At 42.1% G+C, this 16,897-nt stretch overlaps 1 protein-coding gene across 2 annotated transcripts; it reads left to right on the forward strand.

Moving 5' to 3' along the window:
* The first annotated feature begins 979 nt into the window (after window positions 1-979).
* On the forward strand, window positions 980-16,693 carry ACADSB (acyl-CoA dehydrogenase short/branched chain). 2 transcript variants are annotated; one of them, XM_068198281.1, is made up of 11 exons: window positions 980-1,085; window positions 5,154-5,313; window positions 5,588-5,688; window positions 6,167-6,373; window positions 6,817-6,987; window positions 7,476-7,601; window positions 7,972-8,064; window positions 10,121-10,210; window positions 11,744-11,881; window positions 12,666-12,765; window positions 13,467-16,693. In XM_068198281.1, the coding sequence occupies exons 1-11, from the start codon at window positions 1,041-1,043 to the stop codon at window positions 13,535-13,537; spliced, it is 1,302 nt and encodes a 433-aa protein (XP_068054382.1). In that variant the 5' UTR covers window positions 980-1,040; the 3' UTR covers window positions 13,538-16,693. The 2 variants fall into 2 exon arrangements, with proteins under 2 accessions (XP_068054382.1, XP_068054381.1); XM_068198280.1 differs by having other exon boundaries at window positions 986-1,085; window positions 5,151-5,313.
* Window positions 16,694-16,897: the final 204 nt, after the last annotated feature.

Below are 16,897 nucleotides of genomic sequence, written 5' to 3' on the forward strand. Positions count from 1 at the left end.
CTTCTGGAGAGCAACCAGTGAAGGGCAGCAAAGATGCTGAAGGGACTGGAGCATCTCCGTGCCCAGGAAAGGCTGAGGGAGCTGGGGCTGTTCAGCCTGGAGAGGAGCCCCAGCTGGGAGGGCCCCCAGCCCTGGGTGTCCTGGGTGTCCCTGGGTGTCCTGGGTGTCCCTGGGTGTCCCTGGGTGTCCTGGGTGTCTCTGGGTGTCCCTGGGTGTCCCTGGGTGTCCTGGGTGTCCCTGGGTGTCCTGGGTGTCCCGGGTGTCCCTGGGTGTCCCCGGGTGTCCCTGGGTGCAGGGAGCGGCAGAGCAGGGCCCAGGCTCTGCTCCGGGGGCCGGCAGTGGCACCAGAGCCACGGATGCACAGCAAGTTCCACCTCAACGAGGAATAACTTCTTTATTGTGAGGGTGACAGCGCTGGAACAGACTGCCCAGACAGGGTGTGGAGTCTCCCTCACCGGAGATACCCCAGAACCTGTGCCGTGTTCTGGGATGGCCCTGCCTGAGCAGGGAGGTGGCACCGGATCGATTCCTTCCAACCTCACCCACTCTGTGATTCTGTGACTACACTGACGCTGCGATTACAGTAACTCTGTGATTTCTGCCATTCTGTAATTTCTGTGGCCCCCGGCTCCACATCAAGGGAACAGCCTGGCGGCTGCGCCGCTGACCCGGCCCCGCTCCCGGCGGGGCAGCGCGGCCCTCCCCAAGAGCTGCCCCCCGCCCCCGCCGCCCGGCTCCGTCACGGCACAGGGAGGCCCCGGAAGGCGAAGGAGGGAGAGAAGGGGAGAGGGAAAGGGACGGAAGGGCAGGAGAGAAGAGGGAAGGGGAGGACAGGCAGCACTCACCGCCGCCGCCCCGCGCCGCTCCCGCCTCCCGCCGCCGCCATGTTTGTTGTGCCTCCCCCCGGCGCGGCCCGGCCTGGCCCCGCCCACCGCAGTCTCGCGAGACCCGCGCGCGCCGGCGGGCGCGGAGGAGGAGGGGGGGTGTTTGCTCTGACGTCACGAGGGCGGTGGTTCTGACGTCACGGGGAGGGCGCCGAAATGGCGGCGGCGGCGGCGGGCGCTTGGCTGAGGGGCTGCGCGAAGGTGACGCCTCAGGGCGGGACAGGGACGAGGGGAGCGGGGACAAGGGGAAGCTACACCGCGTCCTGCTGGGCTCCGGCAGCTCCCGAGCCCGCTGCTGTGGGGTGCGGGTCTCCGGCCCGGGGCTGGGACATGTCGGGGTGCAGGGGCAGCCCTGCCAGGCGCGGGGGTGCTGGGGGAAAGTCCTGTTCTCCTTCCGCCCTGCGAGTCTGTGTGTGGAGCGGCGGTGCTGGGGTCGGTGCTGAGAAAAGCTCTTGCCGTGGCGGTGGGGAGGCGGCTCGGCCTGGCAGCGGAGGCGCTGGGAGGTGGCGAGCAGCTAAAGGCTCTCACGGAGGGGCTGCCGCTGCCAGGGCACGGGCACGGCCCCGCGGCGGCCGCAGCCCCAGGAGCCTTTGCACACCGCTCCGGGGGTGCCCGCGGTGGGCATTTTGGGGGGTCTGGGGCAGGGCCGGGAGCTGCGCTGGGTGATCCTGTGGGTCCCGTTCCATTCGGAATGGTCTCGGTTTTGCTAAACGCGCTTGAGGCACTGGAGGTGTGATCGAGACGTGCGTGGTTTTGCCGCGCACGCCTTGGTTGTGCACGGTGGGGCCTTCTCCTGCAGCTCCTGTGTGTGTTGTGGCTCTGGAAATAAACTGAAATAAAGAAAACCAACCCTAGAAGTAAAGGCAGTTTCCCTTCTCTGCTGGGAAATAGGAGCTGTGTGGACACCAGCTGGGATGGACACGGGAGTGGAAGTCACCAAGGCACGCAAAGTGAGCTGAGGAAAACATTGCTTTGGGTTTTTTTTTCTGTTTATATCTTAATATCTGCTGCCAGGTCCAGCATTAAAATCTTGTTTTAGATTGTAAAACAAACAAGGAAACCAGGAGATCTGATCTTTAAAGAGCTGAGGTGGAGGTAAGAATTGAGATAAACAGAAAAATCAATGTTATCAGCAACCGATTCTCAAAAGCCTGTGTTTAGTAGGGCAAGCCGTCTGAATTTGTAGCAGCACAAATCACTACCTACAGAAGAAGAGCAGGAAAAAAAGGCAGGGAAGCAGCAGCCAAGGAGTTAAGTAGTGCCCATGCTCTTTAAGTAACTGCCAGAAATAAGTGATACTACATGGCCTCTAAGAAAAAAAAAAGTACACAATAATGTAGTGACTTGATTAATTATTTAGTTTTTAAATCTAAATGTTGAGCTAAAACATAATTTCCACACTGGGCTATTATTCCTTTGCGACAGCAGTGAGTTGCTGCTCTTTGTGTGGGAGTTGCCAGCGTTAATCCCATCCCTTGGATGCATCCCATTGGTTTTAAAACTTTTCAAGGTGACCTTTCTTAGGAATATTCCTTTGCTCCTGCAAAGGAGCAAAGTGTCTCAAACAAGTACTGACCAAAGAATGGTTGATAAATGTCTGAACCTTTGTTTCCCCTGTTGTGGTGGGACGCTTTTCCCTGCCACTCTCAGGGAAAGTGATGGGAAGCAGGGAAAGCCTGGGGTGGCTTCAGGAGAGGCAATCCCACATGGCTGTGAGGCTGGTGAGGCCCTGGCACAGGTTGCCCAGAGAATCAATCTCTGGCCACCCCATCCCTGGAAGTGTCCAAGGCCAGTTTGGACAGGGCTTGGAGCACTCTGGGGTAGTGGAAGGTGTCCCTGCCCATGGCAGAGGGTGGAACTGGATGTGCTTTAATGTCCCTTCCAGCCCAAGCTACTCCATGATTTTATGCTTTATATTCCCAGTGATTCACCTAATTTGTGCCACCATGAAGGCAAACACTCTTTTCTTTGTACTTGGGAACGAAGTAGTGGAAGGAGCAGGAAGTGTGTGTGGTTTTCAGCCCTGTCAGTGCTCAGGAAGCAGCACAGTGTTAAACAGAAATGTGCATGTGTGTGCTCAGGTTTTTCCTTCTCAGCCCCTGCCAAGGACAGACTTGCACAGGTGGATGTTTGCACACCTGGGTGTCAGGTGACCCCAGCATAGCTGCATGTTCTGCAAATAATCCATTCCTGCCTGACTGCTCCCAGAACATGGTTGCCTGGGGTTTAATCTCTATTAAAACAATGTTTTCTTTATTTTGTGAAGACCCACAGTGACTCTAGTAACTCCATCATCCTTTGGAAGTGTTGCAGCTATTGCTGACCATCCAAATGTGTTCATAATTTAGCCCTGCTCACCAGTGGTTGTTTTATGTCACCAGGGAATGTTGAATGTGAATAAACACTTAATTTTCACAGCAAAGTTTTTTTTTTAATTTTTATTTTCTCTATTACCATTTCTGACTGTTTGTCGTTATTGGGTTTTATTGTACGCACAGCTGTTTGTGGCAAAATCAGAATTTCCTTATCACATGAGACTTTTGCTTCTTGTCTCCAGAAGAGTTCATGGATGTGTTTTCCATCAGTTCTGCAGCCAGGGAGATGACAAGTGTTGAAAGCCAACATGAAAGAGGGGGCATTATTAGAAGGATCAAAGGAATTTTTACTTCCTGACCCCAGTGTTTCTGCTGGTTTTGGAGGAATGCTGCTATCACAATGTGCATTGTGGAATTGCCCTGTGTTCTGTGAGCTAAGCAGGCGCCTGCTCAGGGCACAGCCAGTCTGTTCCTCACTCTGGGCTTCAGAATGAGTGCTGCCAAAAATCTCTGTTGGCAGACATGTGTTTTCATGTACTTTATGGCCCAGCTGTGTCTCTCCTGGGGTTTTCTGTCAGCAGTTGTGAGACATTTGTGTCTCCACACTTTAGACTGACGTAGCAGAAGTGCCAGAAATCTGTAGCAGAGATCAGCCCCGGAGTGGGCTGGGTTTGGGGAGCTGTGGCAGCAGAACAGAGCCATTGTTCTGTCCTGCTCATTTTGAGACACAGTCAAATTGTGCTGCTTTTCAGGAATATGTTTTAGCTACTGCTGGCCCATTACGTTTTGAGCCAGATCCTTTATGCCAACTTCCTTTAAAATCCTAAGGAACTATTCTGTGTCTGGAAAGCACATTGGCCTTCATGCCAAACTTGCCTTCATAAAGCCTGCTGTGAGGTAATTAAGTCTTTGAACACAATAGTTTTTAGGTCTGTAAGGGACAAATCTGTCACATTATCAATGTCCTGACAATCCCTATGTGTGGCTTCCTCCCAAAATCCCGTGTTCTGTTCATTTTTGTGACTTTTGCCACATATTAATACTATTCCTCACAGTAAAATGCTCAGCCTCTACTCCTTTGGTTGAATAACCAATGCTTCTTGAAATCAGTGTTAAATATTGTGGATAAATGGGGAGCATAAGCATAAATCACTTAGTTTTAGTTTCTTCCCATGCTTTTAAAATAAATCAACCAAACAAGACACATTAATTATTAGTTACACTATCAATATACTAACGGTGGGATTTTCACTGTGTGGAAATTAACTGTACAGAAGCATTCAAATGCCAGGGCTTTGTCTACAAAAGTGTGCTCATTCTGAGAATCATGAAATGTGGATAAGAATTCAGTCTGAATACAGAAATCCACAGTGCAGTTAAAAGTTAAGCCCTTTCACAGCAAAATGCCAATAATCCACATGAGAGGCTGTCAGATTGCTTTAGAAACAAGAGTTGCTGGTCCCTAGAAAAGCAGAGAGAAAGATAAAGTCAGTCATTAAACTTGACAGGCCTGTAAAACTCATTGTATGTGTGTTTTATATTTACTCTTTTCATTTTTGTTAATGAAAGTATTCTATTGAAACACTCATTACTCTGAATATTACAATAGACTTGCAAAATCATCTATCGAAATAAATACTATCAGCAGGGTTTATTTGCTGTAAACACTAAAATTGACTAAGAAAATGCTTGTGCATACGTTGTAGAATAACCTTGTGTTAGTAAACTTCTGGAAAGAAAACTGTGCCATGTTAAAAGAAAAGTAATTAAAGGAAATTTTCTTTTAGGACACAGGGGAGGGGGAGGTTGTATTTTCTAAAAAGCTTTCAAGCTGAATATTAGATATAAGTTATATTTCCTAATCATGTACCAAATAAAAGCACTGGGTAAAGTTATATATTGCTGTCTGCATACAAATCTAACTGTTTGCATGTTCTGTATTTGTTGCCAGCAGCTGAGAAGACACATGCCAGCACACTTGGCTCCTTGGAGAGTTTCTCCCTGTGTTTTTAGATCCTCCAAATCAGAACTCAAGCCAAACGTGGCCAGCGATGGACTTGTCTGTGCTCCACTTCAAACGTTCACCGAAGAGGAGGCCATGCTGAAAGACATGGGTACCTATTATCTCTGCAGTTAAAATTCAGAAATGTTTGAAGTAGAAGGGATATTTTAGCTTAAAATTTTGTTTTCATCATTTATTTCTAGTCAAATGTTGAGATGTTTTGGGGGAGTTCTGCTTTACGCCTTAAGTTGCTTGGGGCTCCTTTTTCTTCTGACATGCACAACCTGTCAGAAGCACCACACTGCAGTTATATTGATTCCTAAGGAGACTGTTTATTCATTTATTTATGGAATATTTACACGTTTTCTTTCTTCTTTTCATTGCAGTGACCAAATTTGCCCAGGAACGAGTTGCACCTTTCGTGCAAAAAATGGACGAGAATGCGAAAATGGAGGAGTCCATCGTACAGGGATTGTTTGAACAAGGGGTCTGCACACTTTTACCTAATCTTTTCTTTGGAAAGTAACAGCATTTTATGAATCTCTAACTGTGCCTTGTTCAGATTTTTAGATGAAAAGATTGAGGGATATAATTCAAATGAACTAATGAATCATTAAAAATTTTGGAGTTGTCAATCACATGAGAACTTTCTTTACAGCATTATCACTCTCCATCTCTTACTGCAATTTTTTTTCCATCTCCCCCCTACCAGATACTTCACCTTATCTTTTAGTTACTTGTCTTCCTTCCCTCAATTTTTTTTAAATTGGATAAGCATAATTGGATGCTGGAAAGGCCATGACTCCAAGTGTTGATGGAGAAGAAAACCAGGAGTCCTCTGTGCCTTACTGGGCAGCCATGAAGACTTATATTGCCAAAATCCTGGTGTTCATTCCTGGGTTCAGTTTCAGCCTTTCCAACTATCAGGGCCAACAAATTTATACATTTGCACCTTTCCATTTCAGCTGATGAGTATTGAGCTTGGGGAAGAATATGGAGGAACTGGAGCTTCATTTTTTTCAATCATATTGGCAGTGGAAGAATTGGCCAAAGTTGATCCAGCTGTGGCTCTTGTGTGTGAACTCCAAAACACTCTAACAAATAAGTTGTTTACCACCTATGGAACAGAAGAACAAAAGAGAGCTTACCTGCCCAGGGTGTCAAAAGATACAGTGAGTCAAAGTCTTACTTGACTTAACTATTGAAATTATATTATTGTTTAGTAATATTAGTGGGGATTTTTTTTTTCAGTGGCTAATGTGTGTCTGCAGCTCTGGAAAATATGTGTGAACTTTGAAACACTGGTTAGAGCTGAGATCTGGTGATATAGATACATCCTGTCATCAGTAGCTGAGAGGTAAAAGTGGAAAGGCACTTATTAGTTTCATTAAAATTTAATTTACTGTGGAAAAGGACTGTAAAGCAGTTGACTTTGAGAGATGTGTAATTACACAGTGTTTCTATTCTTAATCTTCAGAGCTGAAACTCAGTTACTTTAATGCAGTAGGTTAAAAAGTCTGAATTTAAGAGACTTGTGCTGGCTTATAAGTATTTTCCTTGTAGGATTTATTTATATTTGTGAAAGTTAATTTGGCTTTTTCCCTTCCCTTGACAGTTGGGGAGTTTCTGTCTTTCGGAGGCTGGGTCTGGCAGTGATGCTTTTTCCTTGAAGACTCGAGCTGAAAAGAAGGGAGACTACTACATTATCAATGGCTCAAAGATGTGGATTAGCTTAGCAGAAGATGCAGGAGTTTTCTTTGTCATGGCAAATACCAACCCATCCTCAGTAAGTTGCTACAGAATTCTTGCATTTAAGTGACAGCTGCTGATATATGAAGCTGTGGATTTTATACTAATAATCTGATGTTAGAGGTTCATATTCTGTGCACCTTTTCCTAGCTGACTGCAAACCTTTAAAAATATTTCCTAACAAAACTTGAGAACTTGATGAGCAATTTAATAAATTTTTCCGACCAGGGAAAATAAAAATGTCAGGATCATGGTTGCTTAGATGAAGAGCACAGCACTGGTGGTGTTCTGAGTAACAGACCTCAACCTTATGTTTTTCCAACCTTTCTGACTTAGCTGGCAAGTTCCTGTTGTTAAAAAGCAAAATGGAAAACTAAAAAGTATTTTATAGCAAAATATGTCCAGTAAAAAATTACATAGCTGAATATGCAAGAATCAGGTTTGTGCCCAGTCTGGATGTAGATAGTAGATTTTAAGGGATATTGGTATGAAAACCAGTTTTTGATTATTTTTCATTCCCCCCAGGGCTACAGAGGAATTACATGCTTCATAGTGGATCGCAACACAGAGGGGCTTCAGGTGGGGAAAAAGGAGGACAAGCTGGGAATCAGAGCATGTTCCACCTGCCCAGTCACCTTTGACAACGTGAAGGTATTGTAAGTTCACCTCTTGAAGCTTAATTTGTGTACTACTGGAACCTGGCCACACATAAGGAAAGAATATTGACTAAATTCCCCGTTTTTTCCCTTAGACACACTGATTGTTGGGCGTATTTTAGCATCTTCCTTCCGCAGAAGTCTAGAGAGGGGTTGGATTTCTTAAATTGTGGTGTAGTTTTTTTTCTGTCATCAGTTTATAGCCATGTGACTCTGGGAATGCTCTAATCAGGTATCCTAGGAATGAAACTGTGGTTTGTGTTTCATGCCTTCACTTATGAGGAACAATTGATAAAACTTGTGAACCCTTTTAGTAGGTGCAAAGCAGACTAGAACAGGAATAATTGGGTGGTTTTATTTTTTAGGTTCCTGAGAGCAATATCCTGGGACAAGTTGGCCAAGGCTATAAGTATGCCATTGGAATGCTCAACACTGGCAGGATAGGGATTGCTGCACAGGTGGGTGATGTGCTCTGTGACTGAGCACAGCCAGGATATCATTTGAGTTTGGACTGAAACGTGTGGAATATTTAAAGCTGTTTAGAAAATACTTTATTAAAAGCTCGAGTGCCACTAGATGTCACTGTTCCCGTAGCAAAGTTACAGCAAGGGTGGGAGCAGCTGCCAGTGGGAAAATTCTCCTCTGATGACATAAGCAATAGACTTTAAAAACATTCAATGGCAATTAGCTTGTCTTAGCTTATCGTTAGCTTATTGCAACTGAATTTTTCCACAATCTTGTCTTCCACTACGAAAATCCATTTTACAAAGAAAACTAACTTCGGAAAATGTAACACCCTGAAATGTATAATATTAATGCTTCCAGCTGGGATTGTATGGGGTTGGCAAATGTAACCTAGTGCTAACTGATGTTTTCCCAACAATTTATTTTTAAAAGTCAACTTATTTTAAAAATAAATGTGATTTTCTCTAGCAGAACTGTTCCAGTTCATTGTTGTGTTTGAAAATTGCACTGTATGGCATCTTAGGGGAAAGTATTTACTGACCGTGGAATTATTTCAAAATGCTGTATTTTGCTGTAAAGTCTGTTTGGATTTCAGAATGCTATTGATCTCAGAGGAAATCAGGTTCAGCCCCAGAATAAAATTACTTGTGATAAGTTTTTATATTTTTACTTTACTTTTTAAAGTAATCTTTTCTTTGTTTATGCTTTGTTGTGCAATATTTCTGTACTACCAATCTCCTTTATCTTTTGCCCTGGTTTGCAGACAGACCAGAAGAAATCCTCTTCATGAAATGGAGATTTTTCCACATGGCAATACACTATGCTGATAATTGGGCTGGCTTTTCCATCATTTCTAAAGATTACCTCTGATTAAACTTTGTCTGATATGGCATTTTAAAAAGGGCTGTGCACCCCATTGTTCCCAGAGATATAAATAATATAAAGGCTCTGGCAGTAAAATACATGGACTGGATTTTACTCTTAATTACTCCAAGTTACATCTTAATTAAAAGTTAAGGTCAGGTAGTTGTTATATCTTAATTACTGCCTTCTTGGCACCTTCAAATTAAGAGAAATGGACTTGACAAGAACAGCAGCTCTAAAGCCCTGTGGTATTGAGTTTAGTTTTGCAGTAGTAATAGTTTTAAAAGATAATGAAGATCTTATAAAATGTAATTGAGGCTTTGAAAACAGTTTCAGATGGTTTTAGTGCAAGGCAGCTGCAATATTATTACAGGTGCTGAAGCTGATGTACTTTGTTCTTATAATTTATATAAGGAGATGACAAATCTGATAATGGGGCTGATTAGCAGCAGACTGCATTATTTTCTTTTAGTGTTTTCCCATGGATCATAATTTTTTTTTGTACATCATTAAAGATAGTTTTCTAAGCTGTCTGATGTGGCACTTTACTGCTTCTGCCTTTGTGGAAAGACAAAATTGATCTAAATTCTTCTACAATTGTTCTGCAGAGTTGGAAGATAGTGGAAGAAATGTTATCTCTCCTTCCCCTCAGCTAAGTTCCTAACTTCTGAAATTAATTGCTAATTCTGGCAATTCAGTCTGGTGTCCTCTAGCAAATGAGAAATTATTTTGCTTATGAAATTAGTTTTGATTAATCATTCAGATTATTTTTCCTTTAATAGGGTAATGTAGATCTATAGACCTTCAGTTTACGGTCATTTTCTTATGCAATTACGAATTTTCCAAAAAACCAATATTTTTACAATTAAGTTGACCCATATGTTTTGTTCAAAAAATGAGTGGTAGTGTTTTCACAAATACTTGCCTGTGGTAAGAAATGGGCATGTAATAGATTTGTTCCTCAAACTTTTCTTTATTATAACTCACCTCAGTTTGTGTGACAACTGTTAAAATTCTGGCTCCTAGGATTCTCTATACAAGTTTTAGCAATAACTTGGTAGGAAGAAAACAACTTTTCTCCTGGATACCAACCTGCCTGACCAGAAGATGACCAATTATTATCATCTCCTTTAGGTGCATTCAATGAATCAATTTTTTTGACCATATCCTTATTTTTCCTTACAGATGTTAGGACTGGCCCAGGGGTGTTTTGACCGTACAGTTCCCTACACAAAGGAGAGAGTCCAGTTTGGGAAAAGCGTGTTTGATTTCCAGGTACTTGTTAATGGGATGTTTCCTCCAAGAAAGAATAGTGACCACAATAAACAGTGAAATTAATATTAGGATTTGCATAATTCATGTTCCACTTCACGTCTTGTCTCTCCTCCTCAATATTTGAGAAGAATTAAAAAAAAAAATTCTGGATGAACGTTCATCTGCCGTGTAAAATTCAGCAAGTGCCACACAAATAATTTAAAACTTAAAAATGTTATTGAAAAAATATAATATATATATAATATATATTATTTTTATTTTTATATATATATAATATAAAAATATATTCCTTTTGCTTGATAACTTATTGACATTCTTTGAAAATAATACACATGGACCTCCCTTCTGATTTTAATGTCACACTATACTGAATGTGCTCCAGTTTTTATACCCTTTCATGAGGTATAAGGGAAGGGCTTTTTCTGGAGACACTAGAAATGATAAAAAGATGAGGAAAACTGATTGAATTATTAGATTTCCTGTGTTGTACAAAGACATTTAGTTTTCATTATAATATCTGTTTCTTGCAGCGAAAAAGACTCTTTGTTGCAAAAATGATGTATAGTTTAATAAGGAAGATACATAATTGTAATTACTCTGGTAATTTTCTTGTTAAAAGAAACCTACATCTCAGCTGAAGAGAAGGAACATTAGCACTACTCATAATTTATGCAAATTTTAGGAAGCACTCATAGATACCGAGGAAATGATTGGAACTACGTCTTTGGAATGGGAAATGGAATTTATAATTGCCAAATCATTTTGGTATTTTGACCTGCCTATATATTTCTGCAGATCTGAGAGAACGGTGTTAATGTTCTAATAAGATGAAAGATTTCATTGTGTTTTAGACTACTAAATGTTCATTTTCAATGATCATAATATTTGGGTGTTCTTAAATAAACCCATTCTTCTGTAATACCGTTCAGATGTGAGCTCCATCACCTCTTTCCTTCCCCTTGAAGCCGTTCCTCAGTCGTGTCCTCTGTACCTTTAAGCTGCTTCTAAATTTTGTCTTGTGCCTCTGGGACAAGGAAAGGAGTTGTCACCTTCCTAGTTTTCCACTTTTATTTAAGAAATATTTGTTTACAAGTCTTCCTTGGCTGAGCTCTTTAGGGAACCAGACCTGGTTTTGTCTCAATGAACAGCTGTAGAATGAAAACACAGCTCTGACTTCCTCATGCCTTTGTAGCCCCGAGGAGAATGTTAAGATAGGGATAAAATTATCCTTTATATTCCTGGGTTTAACTAGGTAACACTCTGTCCAGCCAGTCAGGCAGAAAGAACCCCAGTGCTCCTGAATCCAAGAACAGGAAAGGGGAAAATAGGACTGCAGTTCCTGAGAGCACTTCAGGGGCCCAGGAGTTTTCCCAACCTCTGTCGATAAACACAGAAGGAGCATGGAATTACTTCCCACCTGGATCTCTTATTTTTATTTTAGAGTGCAGGTGCATTCCGTGGTGAGCAGAATGGTTGTTGCTGGGAGCTCCAGTGGGGCTGTGGCTCTGTGTGAGTGCTGTGGTGCTGTTGCAGGGGATGCAGCACCAGATTGCCCAGGTGGCCACGCAGCTGGAGGCAGCCAGGCTGCTGACCTACAACGCGGCGCGGCTGGCGGAGGCGGGCAGGCCGGCCATCAAGGAGGCCAGCATGGCCAAGTACTTCACTGCTGAGGTACCTGAGCTCCCTCACTCCAGGCCTTCATCCCACTGCTGCTAAAGCTCCTTCTGTTACAGTGTGAACTCGTAATTCATCTTTGCTGTGAAATCTCTGCATGTACTTTTATCCCTGGAGGTGTTCGAGGCCACGTCGGATGAGTCTTGGGGCAACCTGGGCTAGTGGAAGGTGTCCCTGCCCATGGCAGGGGAGTTGGAACGAGATGAGTTTTAAGATCCACTCCAACCCAAACCATTCTGTGTTTTTCAGTCCATGCACAGAATCTGAAGTAAGTCACCAAAAAATAAGCTGCTCATGCCCCTAAATAAATTTTTTAAATCAACCAACAACACCAAAAGAGGAAAGTGAATTAACACTTTCACTTATCAAGAACGATTTAATTTTCTCAGAAATCTTATTGTGGCATGAGAAGTGACACTGTAAAGAGTTCATTTGTGACCATTTCAGCTCTTCTGGTCACATCTGTGAGTCTTAGAATGACTCAAAACTGGATGACTTTTCCCTCTTTGCAATTGCTGTCTTGCATACCACTGCTGGTCTTTTGCACAGAGCAGCACAGAAACTACTGCTGTAACAATTAGTGAAGTCCTGATGTCCTCTGGTTTATGTTGCTTTTATCCTAAAATGGCTTGCTGAAGATGAATACCAAAATACCCATCCTTCTTCCCTCCTGTTCTAGTCGCTGCTTTATTCCTTGTTTTGTTACTAATTAGGTACAAAGTATAAGTTTTACTATCACTGTCTGAAGTTGAATCCTGTAACTCTGAAACTCTCTTCGTAGGTTGCAACACTGACAACCAGTAAATGTATTGAATGGATGGGAGGTGTTGGATTCACCAAAAATTACCCAATAGAAAAGTACTACCGTGACTGCAAGATAGGTGAGTGCCACTTTCTTACCAAGTGTCTCTTGTAGCTTTGGTGCTATTAAAGTTTGAGGAAGAAGGGCTGGCTTTTTTCCTCAGGATATTTTTCCTTGAGACTGTATCAACACAAATTGAAAGGTTCAGATATAAAACTTTAGGTATAAAGGTATGTACCTGCAAGGCTAGTTAAAATATTTCATTAGATACCAACAAAATACAGACACAAACACTGTGTCCCATTCTATTAAGAAAATTTCTGTAAAAAAAAAAAAAAATAATTGAAAATACCTTCATTGGCTTTAAGATCTGAATCCTAGTGGAGTTTTCTTTTCAAGGCTTTCTTATTTATGAGGAAAATCCTTGGAACAACAGTTTGATATTTTTAACAATATTACCCTTTGGCTTTTATTATAACAGTATTTGGAATGTCTTCATTTTTGTTGGCTATTTAAGACTTTCTTTTCAGGAAAATGTCTTTATATTTTGTGTTGCCAGCCAGAAAAGTGCTTTCATTGTTACAGATAATAAAATAGGAACTTTTATAATATTATATAAATAATTACAATTCTGTGCTACTACTTGCACAGTAAAGCTTCATTTCATAATTGTAAAGGTTCTCACTGGACTTTAGGATGATATTTTGGTCTCTCTTCATAAACTCACTGTGGGTTTAGAGTCTATTAATTTTCTACTAACTTGTTTTCTTCTGATTTCAGGTACAATATATGAAGGAACTTCAAATATCCAGTTGAGCACAATTGCAAAATTCATAGCCCAGGAGTACTGAAACCATAAGGACTTTCTTGATGCTGTATAAAAATTATTTCCCTGAACAATGATTGTAAATTTATTTGTAATTACAGAAGATACTGATGACATCATAAATAAGAATACACCATCACAGTGAAATCACAGGGAAAACCATGAATTCCCCATTTCAGGAGAGGGGGTGATTCATGTGAAATCATGAATGCCACATTCAAATCCAAACTTCTTCCTGCCTGAGACACTTCCAAGCACTGAATTTAGCTCCCTTAGGTCATGCCAGCAGTTTATCTCCACTTGGAGATTTCAGAGTGAAAACTAAGGAATCCATTCTCCCTGATGATCCACCTGGGAGAAGGGACTCTCCACGAGCAGCAGAGCTGGTGTGGGGAGTGGAGCTGCAGTTGGGATGTGCTGCCTGCATTAGCGTGGGGTGCAAAGAGAGGGAAGTGGTGGTTTCCTCTCTCCCAGGTGGAGTGATGTCTGTGGAGCTGCTGTAATTGGAGTGATTTTTATAGCAGCCCTCAGTGTGTTCTTAAGGATATCTTTGTAATTAAGCCCTTGCAGCCCCAATTTGTACTCCTCAAAGGTGGATAATATCCACCTCCCTTTCCAGCCTTCTCAGCTGTTAAGGGTTTTAATCTAAGAGCCTATTTATAGTTCTCTTTTCATAAAAGGTTGAGTTGAAATTTTTCTGAAATGGGGTTAAAAAAGCTCTAGTAGTTCTGCAAAAGGACAGATATAAGCTGGGTAATAGGAGTGCTGTGATTCTACCTCACAGTGGCCTTTCCACATTCAATGCATTTTACAAACTTTAAAGGGAGGCACTGTTAATTTGCAGCCTAGAATTCCTTGCTCCTGGAAGTTAGTGGTTCTCTAGCACAGTTTTTCCCTTTTTTTAAGAGAGAAAAAAGGGCAGGGGGTTGGGAAGTATTTGCTTTTTTTATTTGTCTCTGTTTACTCTAAAATTAGACATTTTATTTACAGCAGAAACCTCTTCAGTGCTGGAGAGCTAATTAACTAATAATCAAGAAACAGGAAGCTTAATATATGAAAAATCATCCTAATTGCTGTAATTGGCAATCTGTTTCAAGTGTTTTGGGGAGGGAAGGATTGGTTTTCTGGTTTTGGCTGCCTTAGAGGAATCTCATTTTTAAATCTTGCCTTTCACTGATGATTCACTCTGAGTGGAGCTTAGAACATTACAGGCTGAGACTCCCAGAGGATTTCCTAGCAAAACCAGGGCAAGTGACACTTAACAAGTGGGATTTGTAAAACAAGCAGTGCCTTAGACAAAGAAACAAGCAAGGATGAAAAGCACTACTAAAAAGTTCTCTGACTTCAAAGGGAAGTAACTGCTTTAGTGAATTAATCTCTCTGTGTACATGCTTTGCCTGTTAATGGGCAAAGAATTATTGTGGTGATTATCCTTATGCCAATAAAAAATGCCCCTCCCATATCAGTTTGATCAAGAGCTTTGAGATTTACAAAAATATAAGAGTAGGAAGGTAGACTAGATGGTTTCTGAAGTTTTCTTCTAGCAATATTATTATTAATCATTATCTTTATTAATACATTTCAGATTTGCTTGCAGGCTTTCTTTCAGCTGAATTGAAACAGCTGGGGAAATTTAGATTAGAATTAAAACTAGAATTAAGACTACAGACACCACAACATTTAACTACTGTTATTCTGCTCAACACAGTCTGTCTGTGAATCCATAATAATCCTAACCACACTGCAAAATGCTGGGGTTATGCTGATTACTGTGCTGAGTTGTGGCAAGGTGAGGCAGCCCTTGTCTGCTGAGGTTTAATCTGCTTTGCTCACTCCCCACAGAAAGCAGGGTTTGGTTTTTGCTGTGATCTCCTGGTTTGAGACACTCTCAGCTTGGCATCTGCAGTTTTGTGTGAGACTGAGGACTGGCAATACTTAACTGATTCAATACAGTGCCAGAAGCAAACCCTTTGTGGAGGAAAGTGCAGAGCTCTTTGAAGGACTGTTAAGGGCTGGATAACCAGGATTATGTAAAAAGACTCTCTTTGTGTAGAACTGTGTCAGGTATCCATTGGAAAAAATAGCCAGGGGAAAATGAGATTAGTGTGATTCCTCACAGTCTGATATGGGATGCCTGAGTCCAGGAAACAACCTGAACATCCTCAGCAGCAATTCAACAGTAGCTGATGAGCTATTTTTTCCTCAATAAAGCAAGGTCAAGCCTTTAACTAATGTTACAGCTGTAAATATTTCATGTCTTTGTTATGTATGCTGTATTTTGTACACAGTTTTGAAAGAAATAAATAATGTATTGTATTTGTATACACAATTCTGTGGAGGAGTATGTGCACAAATCAATTACAGCCCCTGAGTAGCTTTCCTTGCTGTTTTAGGAGGACAGGTACCTGTGTGGAGAGCAGTGGCTACTCTGGTCACTGATTCTGGGGAGAGTCACAGAATGCTTTGGGTTGGAAGGGACCTTAAATCCCACCCCTGCCAGGGCCAGGGACACCTTCCACTATCCCAGGGTGCTCCAAGCCCTGTCCAACCTGGCATTATTTCCTCCCCTCAATTCCATTGCTGCTCTGAACTCAGAGGTTTGGTTAGGAATGAGAAGTGCTCTGCTGTTCTCCAGGAGCTGTTTAGAACTGCCTGTGCTCCCCAGCCCTTTTTTCTGCTTTGGGACAGGCATTTTTGGGTGGTCATAAATGGCAATTCTACGTTTGGCACTGTGGGCACGGGCTGCAGAACTGGTGTGGGCAATGCTGGGAGCCTTTCTGAGCTTCTAAGCTGCTTTATATCCTCAAGATGTATTTTATTAGTGACTTTTCCCTTTTTATGCCCTTAGTCCATCCAGTCTGTTGTCCTGGAACAGCAACTTCAGTATCAAATGTTGCATGTGAGCTTCCCTGGTTAGAAGAAAAGACCTGTATTGAGAATGTATTAAAAAGTGCCTGAATTTTGGTTTTGACTTGATACAGTGCTAATCTTGTGTATCAGTACATGGTTCTCTAATAATCTGTCATTTAAAATTGTTACCAGATCTTGCAGGGTTTGTACCAGGAGAGAATGACTGTGCCATGTCAGGTTTCTCTAGTTCTGGTTGGTGATCAAGGCAGATTTCCACAGAAATGTTTAATCACTACTTGGGAAATGCTCAAACACAACATTTTATATCATCTTTTCTATGCTGTTGTTCTTTCTTTCATCTTTTCTTTTCCCCATGTAAAGATTGTGTTAGAAAAGGCTTACATGAGCTACAGAGTTATTGTTCTTTGGGAGCCTTTTGCTATGTAAAGACTTTTCTAATTAACATGTTATTGCATTTCCACTTGGAAATCTTTTGGTGAGAGACACATTTCAAGTTCTTCTACCAAGCTAAGCT

The sequence above is a fragment of the Anomalospiza imberbis genome, chromosome 8 (assembly GCF_031753505.1).
Source record: "Anomalospiza imberbis isolate Cuckoo-Finch-1a 21T00152 chromosome 8, ASM3175350v1, whole genome shotgun sequence".
In the NCBI taxonomy this organism is placed as follows: domain Eukaryota; kingdom Metazoa; phylum Chordata; class Aves; order Passeriformes; family Viduidae; genus Anomalospiza; species Anomalospiza imberbis.